General features: G+C 37.0%; 1 protein-coding gene across 8 annotated transcripts in view; it reads left to right on the top strand.

Annotated features, from left to right (window-relative positions):
* Window positions 1-24,421, top strand: part of INPP4B (inositol polyphosphate-4-phosphatase type II B) — a gene marked incomplete at both ends in the record, with an annotated part of 387,908 nt that overhangs the window by 228,121 nt on the left and 135,366 nt on the right. For all 8 annotated transcript variants that reach the window (XM_080697036.1, XM_080697033.1, XM_080697032.1 and 5 more), the window contains one exon: window positions 19,106-19,283. In XM_080697036.1, the coding sequence (XP_080553162.1) occupies window positions 19,106-19,283 (178 nt within the window). The remainder of the gene's footprint in view (window positions 1-19,105; window positions 19,284-24,421) is intronic.

The raw sequence follows: 24,421 nt of genomic DNA, 5'->3' as shown, positions 1-24,421 counted from the left end.
AGAAAAGTTTGAAGCCTTTGCTAGACTTAGGATGAATTTTTTGAAGAAAACCAAATAATGTCTTTGTCTGTTTCTGCTGCTATAATAAAATACCTTGGGCTGGATAATTTATAAGCAACAGAACTTCATTACTCACAGTTCCAGAAGATGGAAAATCCAAGGTCAAGGCACCAACAGATTCAGTATCTGATGAAGCTTGCTTTCTACTTCATAGATGACACCTTCTAGCTCTTTTCTTACTTGGTGGAAGAGCAAAACAGCTCTCAGCTCTTGGGTCCTCTAACAAGAAGGCTGACACCATTAAGAAAGCCTCATGTTCCAGTCACCTCCTGAGGGCTGCGCCTTCTCATATCTTTCTGATTCTGTTCCAACATATGAATTCTCATAGAACACAATTATTCAGAACACAGTGAACAGTCACACACAGAGTCAAACCAATCTCACCTTCTATGAGATCAGTGAATTTACAGTCACTGGGAAAAACTCTAGGGGTGAGAAGTTTTCCTTCCATTGTAAACAAATGTGCAGGCAGATATCTTCTCATTTACTATTATAAATGGGAGGCTTCTTGTATAAAAAGAGAAAAAAATCACATGACAGAAAGCAGATTTCTATAGTCAGAAATGGAATAACCAGGCATGAACAAATTAGATGTAAAACTTCATACCACCACCCTTGAAATGTCTGTTTTTCTGTTTGGGGAAACAAAACATAAATTAACATTTTTGGTTAGTGTAAAACTGGATAGTCCAAGTAAAATGTTCAGGGATTTTTCTGACTTCTCCCTTTCTGTGCTTTCTCCAGTAATAGAAGAACAGACTAGACAATTGTTAAAAAATATATGCCCTTTTAAACTTCATATCCAGTGGGCATGGTGGCACACACCCATAACCCCAGTACTTGGGAGGCTGAGGCAGGATGACTGGAAGTTCAAAGCCAGTCTTAGAGACCCTAAGGGGCTTCATGAGATCCTGTTTCAAAGTAAAAAAAAAAATTAGGGCTGAGGGTCTAGCTCAGAAATAGTACTCCAAGCTTCACTTCTATTCCTAAGATAAAACATTCTTACTGCTTTTATGAAAAAAGAATGATTCAATGCATTTAGTGAAAGCAATATGATTGCATATGTGATTTAATTTGGTGGAAGCAATATTTCCCCAGTTGGAATTCTTTTCTGTCTCTGGCTTGATCTCTACATTTCTTACACATATTTGCTTTGTCTCTTATTGACAGAGCCAATTGAAGTCTGAGATTCTAATTCTATCATAGTTTGTAACAATCAATAAATTGTGCTATTTGTACTTTAAATAGAAATATTTTGATCTTTCAATGATATACACTCTCAATAAATAACTATTGAAAAATTTTCCAGTTCCAGTTTTTCAAAGAAATATGTTTACCAGGAAATATAGAAAATTTGAAAGATATCAAAAGCATCTCTAATTCTCCTTGCCAGCCAGCCAGTTACTGATAGCAAATGTAGTCTCTTTCAATATTATTCAAAATTATGTAATCTCTTTCAATATTTCCATATATAGTCTATACCTTAGTATTTTTCTATTATAGATTTAAAGTTGAATAACTACCTAAACTAAGTCTTGGAAGTCATCATATGTAATATAATTTAAATATAATATTTTTCATTTTTTATTATTTATATTGGTGCATTGTAATTGTATATCATAATGAAGCCCACAGTGATAGAGACATACATTCACACAGCTCTGTGAGCCTTCTCCCAGTGCCCACCCCACTGCTATTTTTTTTTGAAGTCATGTCCAACACACCAAAGCAAATATATTAAAAAAAAAAAAACATTGGTCTTGGGACAATGACTAAAATTCATTTCTCATTTGCCTTCAAACACAGCTTTTGTGTTTTCTTTTGGAAAGATCACTTTCCTTCACAACATTTTCATTCACGTGGTATAAAAAAATCACATACGTACGATGGAAACTACAAGCGATCTCCACCTCCATGATCAGTTCCTTTGTTTTATTCTTTTGAACTGTGTCCAGTTACTGACAGTGTTTTTGTTTATTTTTAACTGGTTATTGAACTCAGGAGCATTCTACCTCTGAGATATACCTTCAGTTCTATTTTCTGTTTTATATTGGAAGAGAATCTTGCTAAGTTTCTGAGGTTCTAGCTGAATGGCTGAGGCTGGCCTTGAACCTGCCATCTACCTGTCTCAACCTCCCAAGGACAGTATGTCATTTTTAAAGAGATGATGATGTAATATTTTGTGTTGATTAGTTTGGGTCTTTGTGGGTATATTTTCTTCCTCCTGAGAGTTGTTCCCTATTGGCCACTAAGAGCTCCCAGTTCAGCTCATATTTTTTGAAATAATATTTAGATCTGCCTAATCTGTGTACCAGGCTTTCTTCTCCAATGGGACTCCCTTGCATAGGCTCCTTGTAAACAACATCAGATATCCAATAAGAAACGAGCTTCATATCTTAACTCTGCTTGTGATAGGGAGGGAATAAAATGCTTTGGGTTCATCATGGCAAGCTTTGGACATCCTATACAATGTGGATGACAAGGTCTGCAAAGCTTTGAACTGAATAGAGGACAAGAAAATGGAAGCAATTTTGCTAAATTGCATATGATCCTAAATGTTTATAACCCAGTACTACTTCTTCTTTATTCTCTTTCTAGTTGCGTACAAAGATTAAGATTTGCTTGTAGCACACTCACACAAAGAATAAAGAAGCGTATGTAGATGAAAGCCTACATTTCCCAATTCTCTTTTTAGAATAAACCAATCAGAGACGTTTAATATACTTTCCTGAAAGATTTCCTCTAGGTATGTCTAATCCTTCAAGTTTTTAGAAGTTATTACTTTTAGTTCATAGATTCAAGTCATGAAAGTCCTGTTCGTCACATTATATGACTCTTTCCTGGCCTTTGTACTGGGGCAAGAGGAAACTTTCCCATCTCAAATAATTCATAGAGTCAGATACCTCCCAGGATTTGTGCCTGGCTCTGGCTCCCACGCTTCGTGGCTCTGTTAAATTAGTCGTGATGCTTCACCTTTCTGCATCTTAGTTTCCTCAATTATAAAATGGAAATACTATTGCTCACCCCATAAAAATCTGAGGAGCTAATATACAACAAAGATTTATTGCTATACCTGGCACATGATAAAGACTTGATCAGTGTTGGATATTATTCATGTAAAATATATAAATTTGTCTGTTTACACTCAAAAAATCTTATGCAATCTTCCCAATTTGGTATTCATAGTTATTCTTCTTTCTAAAAGCTGAGTAGGATCTTACTGATTGGACAGTAAAGATACCGATGGTCATTCAGATTATTTTTGCTTTTTTGGTTATAATCACTTGTACTTGCAAAATACATTCCTATTCACACATTGCTGCAAGTTTGTGCTACTTCATGATAAATTTCTACAGCTCAAATTTCTTAGTTAAGAGGTGATTACATTTTAGAGATGGTGCTATATTTCTCTAAAAAAAATTGTGTTGATCTATATGACATGCCTGATTTCCCACTGAGTTTTGAGACTGAACTTCAAACACAGTCCCTACATTAAGTTAAGGTATGAAAGGAAGGACTAATCATTCCAGATATATATTTACAACGATCTTGCAGGTAGCTGCTCTTTATTGGTACCTCTTTATTGGTGAACATATTAAATAATTTCCTATCCCTTTGACCTTCAAACTCACTTTTTGGGTGTTCTTTTTCTTAATAAAAGGTATTGCTATCTACTAAGTCTCACTTAGAAATCTGGAAAATTTTAATAACTTTATCTGCTTTGCTTATACCTAAAAACACAAAAGAGACTGTCAGTTTAAGGCATCCATTTCAACAATGAATTATGAGATAAGATGACCTGTAAAACACTGTTTTTTTTTTTAAGTATATTACTGCCAAAGCCCTTAAAAACTCTTCTATTTTCCTGGCTGGCTCTCATCCAGTCCATTTTCTTCATTTTGGCTCGAGTAGTATTTCTTAATGGCAAATGTAATCTTGTGATTTCATAATTTAAAATTTTTCTTTGCTAACTCTTGCCTGGAGGTTAAAGTCTAAGGTGGATAATATACAATTTTCCCCCTTATACTTGGGGATTCATTCCAAGACCCTCAGTGCCTGAAACCTTGGAGAATACCAAACCATATATATATATATATATATATATATATATGCACACACACACACACATACATATATACACTATGAATTTTTCTACACATATACAAATATATACAATAATATGTATAATCATACATCATCTATGGCAAAATTTAATTTATAAATTAGGCAACTAAGAATTAACTAATTGTAAAGTTGAATGAGTATAACAATAAATTATAATTTTCAACACCACTATTCTTGTACTTTTGGACTAGAATTAAGTAAAATAAGGTTTACTTGAGCAGAAGCACTGAGATGCCTTGATAGTTTACCCGAAAACCAAGTTGGGAGGCTATTAGATGGCCAATGAGCAGGTAGCATATACAGTGAGGATACACTGCATAGAGGTATAAGTCACACCCCAGGCAGGACTTATTAGGACAGCACAAGATTTCATTCAGAATAGCACACCATTTAAAACCTGAATTATTCCTTTTGGGGATTTTCCATTGAATATTTTTTAGACCATGATTAACTGCAGATATCTGAAACCATAGAAAGCAAAGCTTTAGATGAAGAGGCACTGTACTCAGCTGTGGTCTGGCTCCTCTTTCTCATCTAGCTCTGTATTTCACCACCTGTACTTGTACCTCTCCTTCTCAAACTTTCCTCCATGGTGAACCAGAGTTAACCTCTTCATTTCCTATGGCAGATCATAGCTGACATTCAGATCTACTTGGAAATCCTCTGTCACTCCTAGTCTAGGCTGTGTCTGGGTGACGTGTACAACCATCCCTCGAGACTGTGGAGCCTGGCTTTCCTCAGTTGCACTACAGATGTGGCAGATTTCTCTTGATGTGCTATATTCTTGCTATAGCTACATTATCAGAATGAGTAGGTAAAATTCAAGATTTGGAGGAAATACTTATTAAGTAAATAAATCATCATTATGTATCTGGAAGATAATTTGGCTTTATAATTAAGTATTTTAGTTTTACACAGCATTTAGAATGACTTTGGTTTTGAACACACATACGGAAAGAAAGAAAAGCAAGATATCAAAAGAACCAGCTATTCAGTAGGGGACATTGGGACTGAAAACTCAAACTCTTGACTTGAAAAGGCAAATTACAGAAAGAAAACTCTTCTTTGCTTATTTAAAAAATTAAATGTAAAAGAACAATATATTTGGAAGGTTTATTTTCTATAAACCTGAAGTTATAGACTTTAATTTGAAATGATAATTTAAACTATGACAGTGTGTCATATCAACTAATGTACATTACATTCAAGGAGGAAATTTTATATTCAGGTTAAACAGTTTCAGAATACTTAAAGTCCTTCATTAGTCTAAATATCCATTATTCAAAGGCAGCAAATGGAGGAAACAAAAGTCTGTAGAGTCTTATAAATTATATAAATTATAAATAAATAATTGTAAATCATTTACCAGAAAACTTAAAAATACTGTGCTTTGCATAACTTTAAAGGTTAGCTATAGAGATACTATTTTTTTTGCAAGATTATTAGTAATGTTGCTAAAAGTGACTTCAAAAAAATTGTACACAGGATTTTTATCATGGGGAAAAATCACACAATTGACTTATATAACATGGAAAATATCATATAATTGAAAAATCTTTATTAGATGGGACTTTGCCTGCTGTACTCCAATGTCCCACCATGAGGACATTGCACTAATAAGTTGTGATTGCAGCAACACTGTCAGAGAGAAAGTTGGCCTGACTTAGGGTATCATCACAAATGGAGAGAATGGTTTATGAGGTGTTGGCAATTGTTCTGGATTTTGTGTGTTTTGGGAGTGGGAGGTGGGGGTCCAGAGGTGGCAGGGAGACTCCCAGGTCCTGTGCAGCACCCCGGGGATGGGGTGCGAATCAGTGACCCATGGCTCATGAACTTCAGCAGTGTAGAGCATCCTCAGAGTGTGGCTGAGGGCGAAGAGAGATGGGACTGAGTAGGGAACAAAGGTCAAATCCTGAAGACACCTGTCTGTCAAATCAGGCCCTGGCAGCACATCCTGGCAACTCTGTAGACAAGTTTGCAGTTCAGTATTTACATGATCATATTTGCATTTTGAGTGACAGTGTACAGAAAACCAAGGAGGGCAAACAATTAAAATATTCTAGTAGTGACAGTGAGAGGAAACGGGTAACTATATAGTTGGATATTTTGGGGACTTTTAACAGAACTTAAACTTCACTGGGTGAGGGCTTGGCAGACACTAGTAAGGCTGAAGGACTCTTAGCTTTCCAGTTTACATAAATGGATAAATGCCAATATTGCTGAGAAAGGGAATTTTAGAAATAAACCACTTAATTACTTGTTTAACATAAGCAATTGCAGTTGTTAATATTATATATGAAAAGAAGTTTGGAAAAATAAAATCATTTTATTGAGTCTAATTTTTTAATTTTTTAATTTTTTTGGTACTGGGGTTCCTGGAAACCCTTCTACCTGCGGGTACACTCCCAGACCTATTTTTATACTTTTTTATTTGGAAACAGGGTCTCTTAAGCCAGCAAGGCTGGCTTTGAACCTGCGTGATACTCCTGTCTCTGCCTTCCAAGCACGGAGATTACAAGCATGCGCCACCATGCCTGGCAAGTCTTTTTTTTTTTATTTTTACATGAAAAAAATCTCTTAAATCTTAGACATTACTGGGAATTTTAGAGACCACAAATTTCCCTATTATTTTTTTTTTGATAAACTGGGAATAGAACCCACAAGCATTCTTACCTTCGAGTTATACCCCCTGCCATATTTTTATTCTTTATTTTTAAATAGCATCTCATTAAGTTGCAGAGGGCCTCACTACGTAGCTGAGGCTGGGCATGAACCCAGATTCTCTTCTCTTAGCCTTCCAAATGCTGCGATTACAAGTGTGCACCACCACGCTCGGCTCCTTTTTTGATAACATTTCTAAGGATAACATACTTTTTTGATAACATTTCTAAGGATCCACAATTGAAGCAGCCTTTAAAGGAATGATAATATCAGAGTGAGAAAATCATACCTGTGTCCTCTGCCTCAAATTCTTCTTTGCCCTCATGCAGTCAGTGAATAGTCAACACAAAATGCACCCTTAATAAATGAAAAAATTAGCCTACCAATGATGTTTGTAGGAATTGATTTTGCTACCTGCAAGGTGGCAATAAAATATAGTTGGTCCATTTAAGCCCCTCTGGAGCTTTGTGAGAATATCATTTTAAAAGTAAATTACTTTATCTATGCTATTAAAAAAACTCATGAATTGATAGGGCAATTTATACCCAGGCCCAGTTTCTGTTTTAGTCTGCCTAAAATTGCACTGTATAGTAGTCAGTGAAAATATTTATGACTTTAGACATACCAGTTTTATATCTATAACTTTCCCAGATACTCCCCAGAAAGATAACTCTTTTCAGAAGTATTCCCATAATAAAATAAAAAGAGAATTATCTGGGCTCAGGGGCGCATGTCTGTACTTCCAGCTAGTTGTAAGGCTGAGACAAGAGAATCACAAGTTCAAAGCCAGTCTGGAAACCTTGGCAAGACCTCTCCTAAAATAGTAATGATAGTCACAAACTAAAGGTAAAGGGCTGGAGTAAGGTAATCCATGCCCTCTAAGACAAGCAGGAATATCTTTAAAAAGACGGGCTTGTAGATGGAGCTCAGTGGTAGACTATGTCTTTGTCAGTCTTCATTATAGCAGCAAAAAGTAAATGTTTCAAAGTTGTCCATCAATAACTATTTTCATAAAATATCAGAAACATTTTAAAATTTTTTATTGGTGCATTATAGTCATACATCTTAATGGGGTACAAGATGGTGGAGGCACACATGCACACATCACCCCACTAGTCTTTCCCCAGCCCATTCCCTCCCCCCTCCCTCCTTCTCATGTTCGGCTTAGTGATTGATTTTGATATGTTTGTGAGTGAATGAAAAAATAACTGTTTTTCATTTTTATGTAGTACTTGGTTAATATGTAGATTGTGAGAAATATAGATTATATAATGTGCTTAAATAAACATGCAATTATATATATAAACATACATATAAATATATTAGTGAATGGATCCAAAATTAATAAGTTTATTAAGAGTGATAAAGATGCATACTGACTTCTTTATTCTTTAGAATAGTTTGGTTTTCTGTCATTTCTTCTCCCAGTTTCTGTGTGTGTGTGTGTGTGTGTGTGTGTGTGTGTGTGTGTGTGTGTGTGTGTGTGTTACTAGGGATGGAACCCAGGGGCATTGTACCTCTAAGTTACATCCCCATCCCTATTTTTTTAGTTAATTAATTAATTTGTGGTACTGGGGTTTCTGGAAGCCCTTCTACCTCCAGGCTACACTCCCAGACCTATTTCATATTTTTATTTGGAAACAGGGTCTCTTAAGCCAACGTGTCTGGCTTCCAACCTGCGCGATCCTCCTGTCTCTTCCTCCCAAGCGCGGGGATTACAAGTGTGCGCCACCACTCCCGGCTAGTCTTTTTATTTTCGAAACAGGGTCTCACTGAGTTGCAAAGGGCCTTGCTAAATAGCTGAGGTTGTCTGTGAACCTTGATCCTCCAGTCTCAGCCTCCCCAATGCTGAGATTACAAATGTGCACCACTAAGCCCGGCTTCCCACTTATTTTTATAGAATAAAAAATGTCTTTGTAAAAAAATCCTTCCGCATCTTCTACTTCCAGAAAATTTCCAATTACAAAGCCCCTGGGAAATTTGGCTGCCCCGTGTCATGGAGCACCGTTTTTTGTGGCTCAGTGGACTGTCAGAGTTATAGACAGAGTGGGTAGGGAGCAGTCCGGGAACCGTGGCCCCCTCGGGGTATCAGCACATGCCAAGAATCTCGAGCCTGAGGTTTGCAAAACCTGTTAGGAAGGGCCAGTTTCAGCTACTTAGTGAGGCCCTTTGAAACTCATTGAGACTCTGTTTCAAAAATAAAGAATAGCTGGGCGAGGAGGCGCACGCTTGTAATCCCCGCACGTGGGAGGCGGAGACAGGAGGATGGTGCAGGTTTGAAGCAAGCCGTGCTGGTTTAAGAGAGCCTGTTTCCAAATAAAAAATAAAAAATAGGTCTGGGAGTGTAGACTGGAGGTAGAAGGGCTTCCAGGAACCCCAGTACCACAAATTAAGTAAGTAAATAAATAGAAAGAAAGAAAGAAAGAAAGAAAGAAAGAAAGAAAGAAAGAAAGAAAGAAATAAAGCCTGGTGCGATGGCTCAGGTTCGTAATCCCAGTATTCAGGAGGTAGAGACCGGAGGGTCGAGGTTTGCAGACAGCCTCACTTTTGCAATTTTGCAATTTTGCAATTCACTGAGATCCTGTTTCAAAAATAAAAAGACCAAAAAAGAAAAATAGGTCTTGGGGTGTAGCTTGGAGATATAATTCTCCTGGGTTTCATCCTCAGTGCTGAAAAATGAATGAATGAATGAATTAATGAATGAATGAATGAACGAATGAATGAATGAAATGTAAAATAAATAAAACATAGGGCTGGGGGTGTAGCTTGGAGGTAGATGTCCCTAGGTTCCATCCCCAGTACCATACCAAAAAAAAAAAAAAAAAAGTGTGCTAGGAAGAAGGCTCAGAGAAGAATGTTTCTCTCTTTTCTTCTTCTAAGCTGCGACCCATCTTACGGCTTTTGCCCCCCTCAATCTATTGACCAAGAGGCAATCATTACAGTTTGTTGAAAGCAATTTACTCTGATACGATTCTCAAATTCTTTGAGCTTAATTCTCGTGTTATAAAATAGAATCATACATCTTCTCTAATGAGCTTTGTCTTAATTAGAAGATGAGAACTTCAATTATATTTTATTGGACTATTTATTGGCTGTACCTACTATGATGTTATTAAATTAAAGATGTTTCCTTATTAGTTATGGCTTTATAATTTTTTCAAGTTTAAAATGGGTTCATACTATGTTCAAGAGCTAGTACAACATAATTAGAAGTTCAAACTGAGTAATAATAAAGATCCTCATTTTAAGCCTGTTTTTCTCTTTCTTTCTCTCTCTCTCTCTCTCTCTCTCTCCATATATATATATATATATATATATATATATATATATATATATATATATATAATGTTGTGTAATTCAGGCCAAGTTTCAAAGCCTACCAGGCTTCAATTTCTTATTATAAAGGAATATAATGGGATATTTCTTCCTCAGAGAGTTATTGTCAAGATTAAATAATATAATCTCTGAAAAGCATTTAGCATGGTAGACCTATAGTACAGACCTACTGTAATGATAGAAAAAAAGGGAATATTTGCATCACCAAAGTAGATTGTGCAGTATAAATTATTGGCTCTATTAGAGGCCCTCTTAAAAATATCATCATATATAACAGGAAATAAAACAACACCAAAATGACTCATAAATGAACCTTCTGTTTCCCTGTGTTCTTAGCTCTGAATTGCATTCTCACTATGATATTACATGGGAGAAAAATTTGCTCTTTTTATTTTACAGTGCTGGGGGATGGAACCCAGGGGCATTCTACCTCTGAGCTACACCCCCAGCCTTATTTTTTTATTCTTTATTTTGAAACAGGGTCTCACTAGGTTGTAGAGCGCCTCACTAAGTAGTGGACACTGGCTGTGAACTTGTAATCCTCCTGTCTCAGCCTCCCAAGTGCTGGGATTACAAGTGTGCACCACCATGACTGGCAAAATATTGCTTTTAAAAATATATTTATTGTGCATTTTACATACCTCAAAAGTGAATTATTATAAGTGCACAATTCTATAATTTTAACAAATTTATGGAGTTGTGCAGGCATCATCACAATCCCATTTTAGGACATCTCTATTGCCCCAAAAGGATTTGTCATGCCTGTTTGTAATCAAGGGAACATTTGCACACACATTTGATTGAGAATGGTCTCTATTTTATACCTTACTATATTGCATGATTAGGCACATAAATAGATAGGCCTAGGATGGAGTGCAGAGTTTAGAGAAGTCTGGGGTCCTCGTTGGGCTGTTACTCCATCACACCTGGGCAGGAGGAGTGCGAAAATACCAAAAGCGAAGCTAGGGAGGAGAAGAACCGACCAGACCCTTGGAAACTGGCAAAGGGAATTGGAGAAATGAATTTAGAATTTAGTACCTGTGGTTCTTGGCCATGGGAGGGAGTAAAAACACAAGTTGGACTTTATTTATTTAAAACTCATACAATTGGGCCTAGACATTTTTTAAAATTTTTTATTGGTGCATTGTAGTCATACATCTTAATGGATTACAAGATGGCACACATCACTCAGTCTCCCCAATTCCCACCCTATTCCTTGCCCCCTCCCTCCTTCTCCTGCTTGGCTTCGTGATTGACTTTGATGTGCTTTTTAAAGTACATCATGTACATTAGAGAATTTCCCTCTTTCCCCCTCCCATCCCTCAGGTCGCCTTATTTGCTCATCTCTAGGATCACCTTCTTCATCTAGAGTTCCTCCTATGACCCATCTTCTCCCTAGATTCTGAATATTAGGGAGAGCATCCAATTTCTTATTTCTTTATTACAACAAGAATAGTGCCAAAAGATGACATACATAAATGAGAGGACTTAATGGTTAAGACATTACAGATAGGAAAATAAAAATTAAAAAAGAGATAGGAGACACTCTAATCAAAGTCAACAGATTTCCTTCAGGGGACAAGCTAAGCAGAAATGAATACTGAGTTTTCCTAATTAGCAGCACTTGTCACAGAACTAATAAATGGCAGAATCAATCTTTGATCAAAATATTCTCTGGCTCTAAAATTTCCATGCAACTAGGATTTTTAACAAGAGTAGTCTTACAAATGAACATCAGAACACTGATCAGATAACTGCCTTAATAATAAAAGTGAAACTTGTAGGAGATAAACAAAACATATATGTTTTACCTTCTAATTCTTTTCTCTAAGCCCCACGTCCAGCAAATAATGTAGAGTGCATAAGGGTAAGCAGAGAGTGATGGTTTTACTTTCTGTGATGTCATGAAGCATGTTATTAAGCCAGAGGAGTATGCTTAAGTGCACTGAGGTGAAACTTTTCATTTCTTATCCACATAGTATATCTCTTCCTCTGGTTTCAAAAGACCTCCTCCTTCTACCCCCCCCTTTTTTTTTACAAGTAGTGCTTAATTTGTGAAACAAAATATATAAAATGGAAATAGTCCTTCTATTTTTCTCTGGAGACTTAACTCTGCCCCAGAGGTAGAGCCACACCACTTGAAAGCAGTTTTTACTAAAAAATTCAACGTCTATCCTCTTCTACCCTACTCTTCCTCCTCTATCTTTCTCTTCCCATTTTCTTCTTGCCTATTTATTGTCTCTCATTTATATTTTCCAATAACACTTTTGCCTAAAAATAGTAGCTTGGGCAAGCGAACGGAGGAAGGAAATTACGGGTGAAGAGAGAAGAAGTGGATGGGTAGATAAGCAAAAATGTGAGTCCCAGGATATGAGCTTCTGGACTGAGAGCTAAGGAAGAACCATTTTATTTCTCTCTTTCTTCACCTGCCTCCTACCTCCTACATCCTACCTTCTTCAAGCCCTAAGCAGAAGCCAAGACTTTCAATATCCTATGGTAGTTTTTATCCCCAAATAGATAAGAGTAAGGTCACAGGTGGAAAGCCCTATTGGTAAGTCATTGCAGTAATTCTGATAGTAGGAAACAGTGGTGCTTTGCACCAGAATGTCTGTAGGGAGGAAGGAAACAACTGGCTGATTCTGCAGGTATTCGGCTGGCAAGGGAAGGATTTTCCAAAACATTGTACAAAGTGTAGAAGGGGAAGAAAGTAGAGCACATCACAAGGCCACATGACTAAGAAGAAGAAGGTGAAGATTCTTGTTAAGAACGGGAGCAGGTCAGGAGCAGTTTGGGATGTGTTGAGGTGCAGCTGTCAAGAGGACACATTTTGTGTTAATTGGATGTCAGGAAAAAATATCCAGGATAGAGGTGCGTTGGGGAATCATGGGCACAACGGGTGCATTTAAATCACAACATTAAATAAGCCTGCTCAGGATAGATTGTGGACAAAAACGTAAGAGTTCTAACGACTGAGTCCTGGAAATTGCCAACTTTAGAAAAAGGGGAATAAATAAGACCAGCTACAGGGACTGAGGCATATTAGATACTCAAGAATATATAAATTCAGCTGGACATGGTGTTATGTGCCTGTAATCCCAGTATTTGAGAGGCTGAGATAGGAGGATCACAAGTTCCAGAGCAGCCTGAGCATCTTAGACCTTCAGCAACCTAGTGAGACCCAATTTGAAAATAAGGAATAAAAAATAGGGCTGGAATACCAGCAAAACTAGAATGGAAAAATAGAGGAGGAGGAACTTGATTAATGAGGGTCCACATCCGAATATGTGTAAAATTATGAATATGGCATGGTTACCCGGGACAATCATTGCTGGGAGGGGGGAAGGGAAAACAGGGGTGGGAGGGGGAGAGGGCATCAAGTATAGTTTAAATGTATACCACTTATGTTTAATAAAAAAATTAAAAAAATTAAAAAAATAGGGCTGGAGGTGTAGTTCATAGGTAGAATGACTGGTTTAATAAAAAAAGTATGTAATTCTTTGTTTTAATCATATTTTGGTCAGGAATTAAGGTCTATAAATATTAATGTGATTTCACTATTGCTTTATATTTCTTTACACTTTCAAAAGAGAATACCCCTCAGTGCAACATACATAAACTTCTGTGAGTACGGGTCATGAAAGTGTATTCTACTTAAACTGCTACTGTAATATTAAAGTGTTTAGGTAAATATAAATGAGTGTTTAGGTAAAATATTCTAACTTAAAGTATAAATGTATACCTTAGTTTACTGTTTAATCCATAGAAAAATTACATAGAACATTTCAATTTTCATTATACATGATTTACTATATTGCTTATATTTATAAGATACTTTTGTCCAAGAAAATATTTTCTCTTTCTCTTGGTTTATCTGATTGGCTGCTGATTCAAGTGTTTGGATTCAGTTTAAATGTCAGACCACTCTAAAAAAATGAGTTTAGATATATCCTTTATCTCTAGATAATTAAATTATGCTCATAACTTCCCATTTAAGAAGCTATAACTGTTAAAATATATGACATGTTTAAAAAGTGAGGCACTGAATAGGTAGATGAAATTTATGTCTACTTAAAATTATTCTGTGGGTGGCAATATTTTTTCCATTCCCTCTTATTTCATCCTGGACTTCAACATTGGCTTTTATTGTGGAGAATGAATCTTTCAGCCTCAGCAGGTAACGATGCTCATCATTAAAGGTACCATCAGAATGATCAAGGCCTGCAACCTAACTGCTCCAGGGAGAGTGACTTAGCCACAGCACCCAGGAGCTGGGCTTAGGTCTCATGTTGGCAACTGAGAGTGTTCTGGGGGAGAGGGGTATCCATTGGAAGGGAAAAGATGAAAGAATAATGAGAAATGTTAGGACAAAAAGCACTGGTGTAAAAATGAACCAAAGAAACTTATGCAGGAGATGTAGATGGAGTTTTAAAGTAACCTTGCATACCAATACACACTTGTAATCCCAGTACTTGGGAGGCTGAGAAGGGAGGACCACAGGTATGAGACCAGCTGCAGCAACTTTGTAAATCTCTACACAACCTCGTAAGACTGTTTAAAAACAAAACAAATTCTAAAATAAAATGCTGAGTATCTTAGAGGTGAAATGATTGTGGATTCAACCCCGGTGCCACCGAACAAACAGTAGTCTTGAAAATACTAAGAAAATTAGGATAGCTTAAGAAGGGACTTTCATGAGTCCTTGGGCAGCATTATCCAGGTTCAGAGGGCATCTCCGAGTCAAAACACTGGCAGCAGGTGTCTCTAAAGCCGCTCAGTTCTTCACTTACATCAGAATCTCCTGAGGATTTATTACAAAGGCTGCCACCTACTGAAGCAAAATCTCTTGGTATGATTAAGGAATCTAAATTTTTAAAATAAATCATCCCTGTCCTCATACCTGAGTGAGTCTTATGCCTGCTAAAATGTGAGCATCACTGATCTAGACCAAAGGGGGGGGCAGAAAAACTTGGAATTGTATATTTTAGACTCAAACAGAAAAAGGATCCCAAGGGAAGGTGTGGAGGAAGGAATATGCAGGAAAGATAATGAAAGTAGATATTATTCATGAATAAATAAGTGAGCTGCCCGGAAAGGATGATATCAGTAAACAAAGACAGTACAAACAGGAATCAAAAAGAATGAAGGGGAGTGAGTGTATGAGAGGTCATAAATGGAGTCCTTAGAAAGAGAAGTCCTGTGAGCTGGGCGTGGTGGCGCACGCTTGTAATCCCAGTATTTGGGAGGATGAGGCAGGAGAATCGCAGGTTCGCGGCCAGCCTCAGCTACTTGTGAAGCCCTCTGCAACTTGGCGAGACCCTGTTTCAAATAAAAGAATAAAAAATGGGACTGAGAGCATAGCTCGGAGGTAGAATACTTCTGGGTTCCACCTCCAGTATTTAAGCAAAAAATTAAAAAAGAAAAGGGAGTCGTATGAAAAGCAAGATGGCTGATATTCAGCCTTGAGCAGGACAGCTTTCCAAGGACTGAGTGGTGGGCACCTGTCAGCGCCCGTCAGAATGCATCAGGAAAACAACTGTAGTACCAGGAAAGCAGGACAGCAAAGAGGGCCACTGAGGAAATACCACACACTGCTTTCTGGAAGTATTAGGTCTGTGGCCTCATCGTACTCTGAGGTCAGAGCTATAGGGTGTGAAATATCACCCCTGCCAGTTGATATATAACTATCTTTAGATAACTGCCACAAAACTAGCACGGAGTTAATGAAGACTGTGATGGATTGAACTTTGTGGTCTAAGTACCAAGAAACAGTTCATGAATTTTTTGATGGGCCTCAGTCCCAACCATGCGATGAACAAGAAACAGACATAAGTCATCATTAAGGACTATAGATTCCTTTCTTCTCTTCTCAGTTGCTATTTGTTGCTCCCCTTAATTTGCATTACAATACAGAATAGATAGCGAGAGTATGTTTAAATTCTTTGTTAAAATTACTATTGATTGTAATCATAGACTGAGGTTCAGGGTGATAGGGCGTGCATGCACACACAAACATTGAGCCAGTTCCCTCTTCCTCCTTCCACTACTCAGCACAGGGATTGGTTCTGATAAGCTTGAGTATGTAATCATGTTCCTTGAGGTGTTTCCCTTCTCAAGCCTTCCTCCTTCCTCCAGTCTCCCTCAGTAAAGCCCCCTCCTCCACTCAGTTAAGGTTGCTTTCCCTCCTCTGTCTGGAGTCCCTCTTATGTCTCAATTCCTCCCTAGCTTCTGCAGTATGAGGTAGAATATCTGGCCGTTCACTTTTTGTGATTAATCGCACTTCACATAATGTTCTCCAGTTCCATCCGTTCCCCTGAAAATGACATAAATTTTTTCTATATGGCTGAATAGAATTCCATTGGTACATACACATCTCAGAGTTTTGTAATACATTCATCTTGGAATTTAAAAGTCTACAGTAAGAGGTCAAACCAAACCCACAAGAGAGTCACAATCTAACACTGCATTTCTCAGCCTTCAGAAACCTGTAATCCTCGTTGACTTCTTGTCCTGTCTGCTGAGTAGTTCAAGCATCCCAGGACACATTTTTAATCATTTTTCAAAAAAAAAAATAATTGAAATAGGTAAAGAGGAGAGAAGGAGTATTTATTATATGCTTGTAAAATAATATCATTTCTTCAAGGATTCGGAATGTTTATCATTGAAATAAACCAGGAGAGAAAAGAGAATGTTTCTGTTTGATATTAATATTTCTGATTTCTAGTTTTTCAAGGTGAAAATTGGAATTATGAGAATTTTAATAATTTAGCAGATAGCTATAGCAGAAACATTTAATAAATACTAAACCTAGGCTGCAAGGTGTTGTAAAAATTTACTTGGATATCCAGGCATGGTGGTACACATCTGGAATCCCAGTACTTGGGAGACTGAGACAGGAGGATCACAGGTTTAAGGATAGCCTTGGCAACTTAGCAAGGGCTGCAGAAACTTAGTGAAATACTCTTTCAAAATAAAAACAATAGGGGTGGAGATATAGTTCAGAGGTAGGATACCCCTGGGTTGAATCTCTAGTAACACACACACACACACACACACACACACACACACACGGAAGAAGAGGGAAGGAAGGAAGGAAGGAAGGAAGGAAGGAAGGAAGGAAGGAAGGAAGACAGGAAGACATACCTGTACAGCTGGGTGTAAAAATTATGTAAGCAAGATTGTACTAACCATGTGGATGCTTCAGCTTCAGCCATGACCTCAGTCCTTCTTGACTTGTTTTTTTTCCCTTTGTCTGTTGGAATGTGTCCTTTGTCTTTCTTAATAAAACTAGTCAGAGATTCCTTTTCTACAAAAAATCTCTATGCCTGTAGTATTCCTGATCAGCTCCGAGATGATCATTATGAGAGCCAATAATATTTCAATTAGTATTCAACTTAAATATATTTACAGATCCAATGGGAAATCATAAGAAAAAAGAGTGGTCGTAAAACAACATAACAGAATTTTTATGATATTAAGGCTCTTTTTATATCCAATAAAATTAGACATTTACCCACCTGACATTCATGTTTTTTTTCTCCTTTATGAACTATTAATAAACTTGGAGCTCTCTATCCCTTGCTCAGTGTGATAGAGGAAAACATGGGTAGTAGTTACTATGTGTTTGCTCTAATACCGACCCTATTTTAGGTACTTCATATGACTGATCTCTAATCTGACCACTTCAAAGAGCTGTTTACATAATTGTTCCAGTCTCCTGATGAGGAAGTTGAGAGCTGTCCAAGGTTACCCAGCTAGTAAGTGACAAGCCAGGATTTGTAAGGATCGACTTCAATATAAAGGCTTAGGTTTTCTCTGTGTACTGTGTGACCTCAAGCATATTCCTAATTAATATTAATACTAATTTTTTAATATTAATACCTGATATATATGATCATATATAGTCTTTCTGGTAGTAGAACAAGGACTAGATTTACTTTACATAGTGTGATAAAGACATATCTTTGTTCTTATTTATTGCTTAGTAGAATTCCATTGTGTGTATTTCCCATAATTTTGCAATCCAATCATCTATTTATGGAGACCTAGGATGGTTCCATATTTTGGGCTGCTATGAACATGGATATGCATACGTTACTGTAGAAATCATGTTGTTTGCAAGAAGATGGAAAGACCTGGAGAACATTATGTTAAGTGAGATCAGCCAAGCAGAGAAAGAGAAAGGACATATATATGTTTTTTCTAATATTCCCAAACTAGGGAGTATTTGGGATATCAGAGGGACTCCAGATAATGGAGGGGAAACCTCAGCAAAGCTAGAAAGGAAGGGTAGGAGAGTAAGAAGGCCGAGGTTGATTAATGGGGGAGCTATATCCAAATATGTATAAAAGTCTGACTGTAGCATGGTCAGCCTGGACACTCATTGTTAGGAGTGGGGGAAAAAGGAGGCAGGGGGGAGGACACCAAACATTCTCTGAATGTATGCCATTTTCAATATGTTTCACATAAAAATAAAAATAAATACTTCTTAATGATAAAAAGACATACCATTGTCATTTTACTTTAAAACGGTTAGGACTTTATAGCTCTCCCTTAGCACTTTATTTTTCTTGGAACTAGGAACTGAACCCAGGGACATTTTACCTACCAGCTACTACCTTCAACCCTTTTTATTTGTTCATTTATTTTCATTTTTAAACAGGGTCTTGCTAGGTTCTGAGTATCTTGTTAAATCTCTGTGACTGGTCTCAAACCTGTGACCCTTTCGTCTCAGCTTCTCTCTGATCCACCAGGATTACAGGTGTGTGCCACCACATCTGGCATAATGCTTCCTTACAACAGTTCTTATCCATGCCACAGAAAGTAATGGCAGTTGGAGTTCTGTTTACCCATGATCATCTGCTATTAAGGACATGCAGATTCTCTCTGCACTGGGGGTAATGTGCTATTTTCTTTGTTGTTGCAGTACGGGGTACCAGTTTATTTACTATTCACCGGAAAACACAGCAAAAGCAAAAGAAGTTCTGAGCAATATTGATCGGCTCCAACCTCTTGTAGCAACCCATGCCGACCTGCTGCTTAATTCTGCAAGCCAGCGTTCTCCAGACAGCTTGAAGAATGCCTTAAAGATGCTTTCAGAAAAGGTAAGATCCAACCATCACTGCAGTGGGAGAAACAAAATACTGCCATTCCCATCCGTGTTGATTCCCCAAGACATGTTGTTTTTTTTTTTTTCTTAGCATCTGCAAATCTAAAAGATATTGGGTTAAAAACAGCTTTCAAACAGGATCAAAATGACTTGGCCTTATTCTTTTTCAAATCATATTAAGCATTATTTTCTTTTACCTAGTAAGAAATGAAACTTGTTATTGATTGGTATATATTTTCTCTTTTCTTTGACAACTTTCATTTCCGTCGGCTTATGGTCTTACTAAATGAATGCAATGAGATTTTGAAAAATATTTTCTTCTGCTGGAACACCTGATTTTTATGCATGAAAAGCAATGCATTTCAGTCAGAATGTCACTTCATTGAAGGCAGAACTTTGGTGTGGATTCTCATTAGCGGCACCAAGTAATTCTTCTGCCTAGGTTTGCTTTCAATGATATTATCTATTGGGAGGGGATTCTAAAAATTTCACCAAGTATTAGTTAGCCTGTGAAATAGAATGGAATGTAAACCCAGTGTTTTCCAAAGATGTTTTGTTCCTCTTTCTTAGAAAGGAAAGGCCACCCAACAGAGAGCAGGGACTTAGTACCCTTTCATAGCTAATTAGGGCAGCTATGTGGCATAGTAAGAACCAAAGAAGAAGAAAAGAAATTAGAGCTTAACTTTAGTTAGCAGGGATCCCAGAGTTCAATAACAAGGTGCCCACCCTTTGTATTGCCATTCTTCCATCTTGTAATTTATTATAATATTTCTAATAAATATGTCCATGAAGAAACTGAACAAAAACACTCTTGTATTATAATTCTAGAATAAGTCAACAGTGTAGTTCTTTATCTCTAAAAAAACAGATATATCAAAAACTGGATATTATGCATACATATACTGTTTTATTCAGACATTTTAATTCATAATAGTAGTAACACCTTGCACTTATATAGCATTTTAAATTTGCACACTTTTATATATTTTTAATCATAGGAAAAACTAATATCTATTTTCATTACATTTAATTGATAATCTATGCTGAAAGGTCAAATAATGTGTTTAATAAATTAAAAATAGAAAAGTCAAAACCCAAAACCTCCAGTTTGAAATGGAGCATTCTTTTTATGCCAGAATAGTTATTTTTATCATGGAAAAATAAGAAAATATTGACCAAATTTTGTAAGTACTTTCTTCATGGCTAGTTATGCTAATGTATTTAACCTTCACAGTTTCGAAGTATACATTATCTTAATTTTTAAAAGAAAAAAAATCTCAATAATGTTAAAAACATTAAAAATTATAAGCCTCTAGTAAAATGTAGGAATCAAACCAGTTCTGTATCCTTATGCAATTTATATGTTTTGACATCTCCTTATTTAAATTTTTAAAAACTCTTTTTGGGACAAATTTATTAGCAACACATCAGTATTCTAATTGTTAATATGTTTTTTTTTTATTTTATTTTATTTTATTGGTGCACTGTATTCATACATCATAGTGGGATACAAACTTTTGTAGACATACATGCACACATCGCCCAGTCAGCCCCCACCCGATCCCCACCCCATTCCCTCCCCATCCCTCCTTCCCATGCTTGGCTTAGTGGTTGACATCTAGTATTATAGCAATTTATCCAAAATTAAAAATGATAATCTCACATAACAGTTTCATTTGTCTGATACCAAGCTTTTGATAACTTAAAGATAACATTTCAATATTTCTTTTTGCTTTCTTTCTTACCAGAGCATATTTTTTTTCTGTTTTTTTAGGTGAAACTATCATATATTCATATATTTGTTTTTCAGAAAAAAATCTATCCTAATATGGAATATGAATTCTAGATACCCAAAACGATCTTGAAAAAGAACAAAGCTAGCAGATATATATTTTCTGATTTCAAACCATATAAAGCTACAATAATTGAAACAGTGTAATACTGTTCTAAAGGCAGATATATAAACCATTGGAGTTAAATACAAGCCTAGAGCTAAATTCTTCCCTATATTGTCAAGTTATTTTTGACAAGGTTTCCACGAACATTTGGTGGTGGAAATAATAATCTTTTAACTAAATATTGTTGAAAAATAATAATTACATGGAAAAGAATAAAATTGGACCCTTACCTAATCCCACATACAAGTATTAACTCAAAATAGATAAAAGACCTAAATATAAATCTTAAGACTATAAACTTTTAGAAGAAAATCTGGGTCATAAAACCTCACAACATTGAAATTGGCAGTGATTTCTTGGATATGATTTCAATGGCACAGGCAACAGAAGAATATACAAACTCCCTAAAAAATAAAAAAACAATATTGTATATCCAAAGACAATGTAAACAGAGTTAAAAGTTACTAATAGAATTGGATAAAATATTTCCAAATGCTATATCTGAAGGTATATTAATATTCCAACTAGAAATCCTAAAAATTAACAACAATAAAGGCAAACAATACAATTTAGAGATAGGTAAAGACTAACAAAAATAATGAATCTCCACAGATAACCAATCTTAGTTGTCTGTTGGATGGAAAATCTTGTTTCTCTAGTTCTGGAGTGTGTTACCTATTTCTTCTTTGTAGTTAATCTCTTTGAGTATTTTCTCTAGCGCTGGTTTTGAAGACATAAATTCCTTCAGTTTCTGTTTGTCATGGAAGCTTCTTATTTCTCCATCTAATTTGATAGAAAGTTTTGCTGGATAGGAAATTTTTGGCTGGAAGTTGTTTTCTTTCAGAGTTTGGAATATGTTACTCCAAGCCCTTCTGGCTCTCATGACTTGGTTTGGGAAGTCTGGAGTGATTCTAATTGGCTTGCCTCTGAATGTCACTTGGCCCTTTGTTTTTGTTGCCTTTAAGATTCTCTGCTTGGCTTCCACATTGGTCATTTTGACAATTATGTGGCGTGGGGATCCTCTTCTCCAATCTTGTCTAAAGGGAGTTCTATAAGTTTCCTGGATCTGTGTATCAACCTCTTGCTCTATATTTGGAATATTTTCTGCTATTACTTCCTTGAAGAGATTGTTGATCCCTTTGGTTTCACTTTCTTTTCCCTCCTCTTTTCCAATTATTCTTAGGTTAGCTCTCTTAAGATGGGCCCATATTTCTTCAATGTCAGATTCCTGCTGTTGGATATTTTTTTCTAGATTAGAAACTATGCGTTCATTTTTGGATTGCTCATCTTCTAAAAGCGAGATTCTGTTCTCCATGTGTTCTAATCGGTTGTTTGTGCTTTGAATTGAGGCCTTTACTTCATTAATTGCATCCTTTATCTCTTTTTGGCTCTCTCTGAGTTCTTTTCGAAGCACCTCTATTATTTCTACAGTTATTTTCCTGATTTGATCTTCTAGAAATCTCTGATTTTCTGTTTATAGGGTTCTGATGTTGTGGGGTTGTGCGCATTCATTACTCCAGTATTATTCCTCTTTCCCATGATTTCGGAGGTTTGTGCCTTCTCTGGGTTCTTCCCTTAGGTCACTATGGCTTCACTTAAGGTGCTCTGGATCTCGAGTCTGTATTATCTCAGACCCCACTACTCCTTTACTGGGTTGTATCACAGAGTCTCCAACCCAGGGAGTCGATAGAGGCTGCTTTAAACTATGGGGGGTGCCAGGTTGCACGTTCTCCTATGGTGTGATATCTCTGCCACCACCACTCCCTCACTGGGTCAAGTCCCAGGAGGTACAGTACTGGGATTTCTCCTCTGTGGCCCGCAATTTGACTCACTGTTCTTGAGTACGCAGATGTAGCTGTACTGGACTCGGTGAACTCATTGCTGCTGCCGCCGCCAGTGGCAATATGGCGCCTCTGCCACGCCCTCGGCCATGAGGCTGGCGTATTTTTTCTTCTCTGGTTTTGATTTCCACTCTGAATCCCTGCAGCGTGTGCTGAGCTCGGCCACTGGGAGCTTTAGACGCTCTCTGCGTGGAGAAATCCCGCCTGGCTGTCCGCAGCAGCTCACCTCGGCTTGCTGTAGCCGTCCGTTGAGTTCGCCGCTGCCGCCGGCAGTATGGCGCTGCTGCTGCGTCCTCGGGCGCGTGTGTCTCCTCTGTGGCCCTGAGCTCTGTTCTCAGTCCGCTTTCTCTCTGGAGCCTGGTGGTTTTTTTTGTTTTTCTGGTGATGGTGTTTTCTGGCTATGAAAGGCCCTGGTTTTGTGGTAATGGAGATTGGTTGTTAGCGGGGCTCTTAAGCCCCGCTTTTCTCGGTCGCCATCTTCCCGGAAGTCCCCTCTAATATGTTTTTAATACAAGTAGTTAAGAAGAAAAATAGAAGATAATACTGCATTCAGTAAAATAATATGATTTAATTGGGTTCATTTCTTTTTGGATTTGTAGATGAGGTGAGTTTTTTCTGGGCTCAACTAAGCAGGAAATGTTAGCAGCTAGCACATCTCTGTAGAGAGTTCAGGGCCATCATTATATTCTTGCTGTGCTTTGGGCAGGGATTGGCCATTCCATCTGTCATTTACAACTTGCTGCAGTGATGAGGGGTTGGAGTACTGTAAATTGCTTGAATCCAGAATTTCCTCCCTTATGTCTGTAGATAAGTTCATCCAATAATAAATCTCTCAGCCTTTGAAACAAGGAGAGAGGGGGGGGGTGGCTGGGGAGTAAATCCAGGAGTGTTCTACCTTTGAGATACATCCCTAGCCCTATTTTATTGTTTATGTGGAAACAGGGTTCTGTTAAGTTGCTGAGTCTCACTAAGTTTCTGAGGCTAGCTTTGAACCTGTGATTCCCCTGTCTCAGTCTGTCTCCAAGTCCTGGGATTACAGGTGTGTACCACCGTGCCCAGCTGTTATCTTTTTAAAGTTAAGTTAGCAACTCATGCATCCTTTTAAAAATTCATCACTGGAATTTCAGAGAAGTATCTAAATTGATGGTTTTGCATAACCTATGAAGATTGTAAGTGGCTCATGGTTTAGAATAAAGAATGATCTACAAATTTATCATAAAGGAAAAAGTTTTAGGTATATAAGTTTTAATATAATTAAAATAAGCAGGATTTAAGTTTTAAAATATTTGCTTAAGTTTGAGATATTTAAGTTACTTTAGATTAGAAAAATATTTTTCTTCATTGATAATATTAAAATACATTTTATTCTGTATATTTAGGTTTTATCACCTGAT

Source organism: Muscardinus avellanarius (assembly GCF_963383645.1).
Source record: "Muscardinus avellanarius genome assembly, chromosome: 6".
NCBI lineage: Eukaryota > Metazoa > Chordata > Mammalia > Rodentia > Gliridae > Muscardinus > Muscardinus avellanarius.
This window is presented reverse-complemented; position numbering and strand designations above follow the sequence as displayed.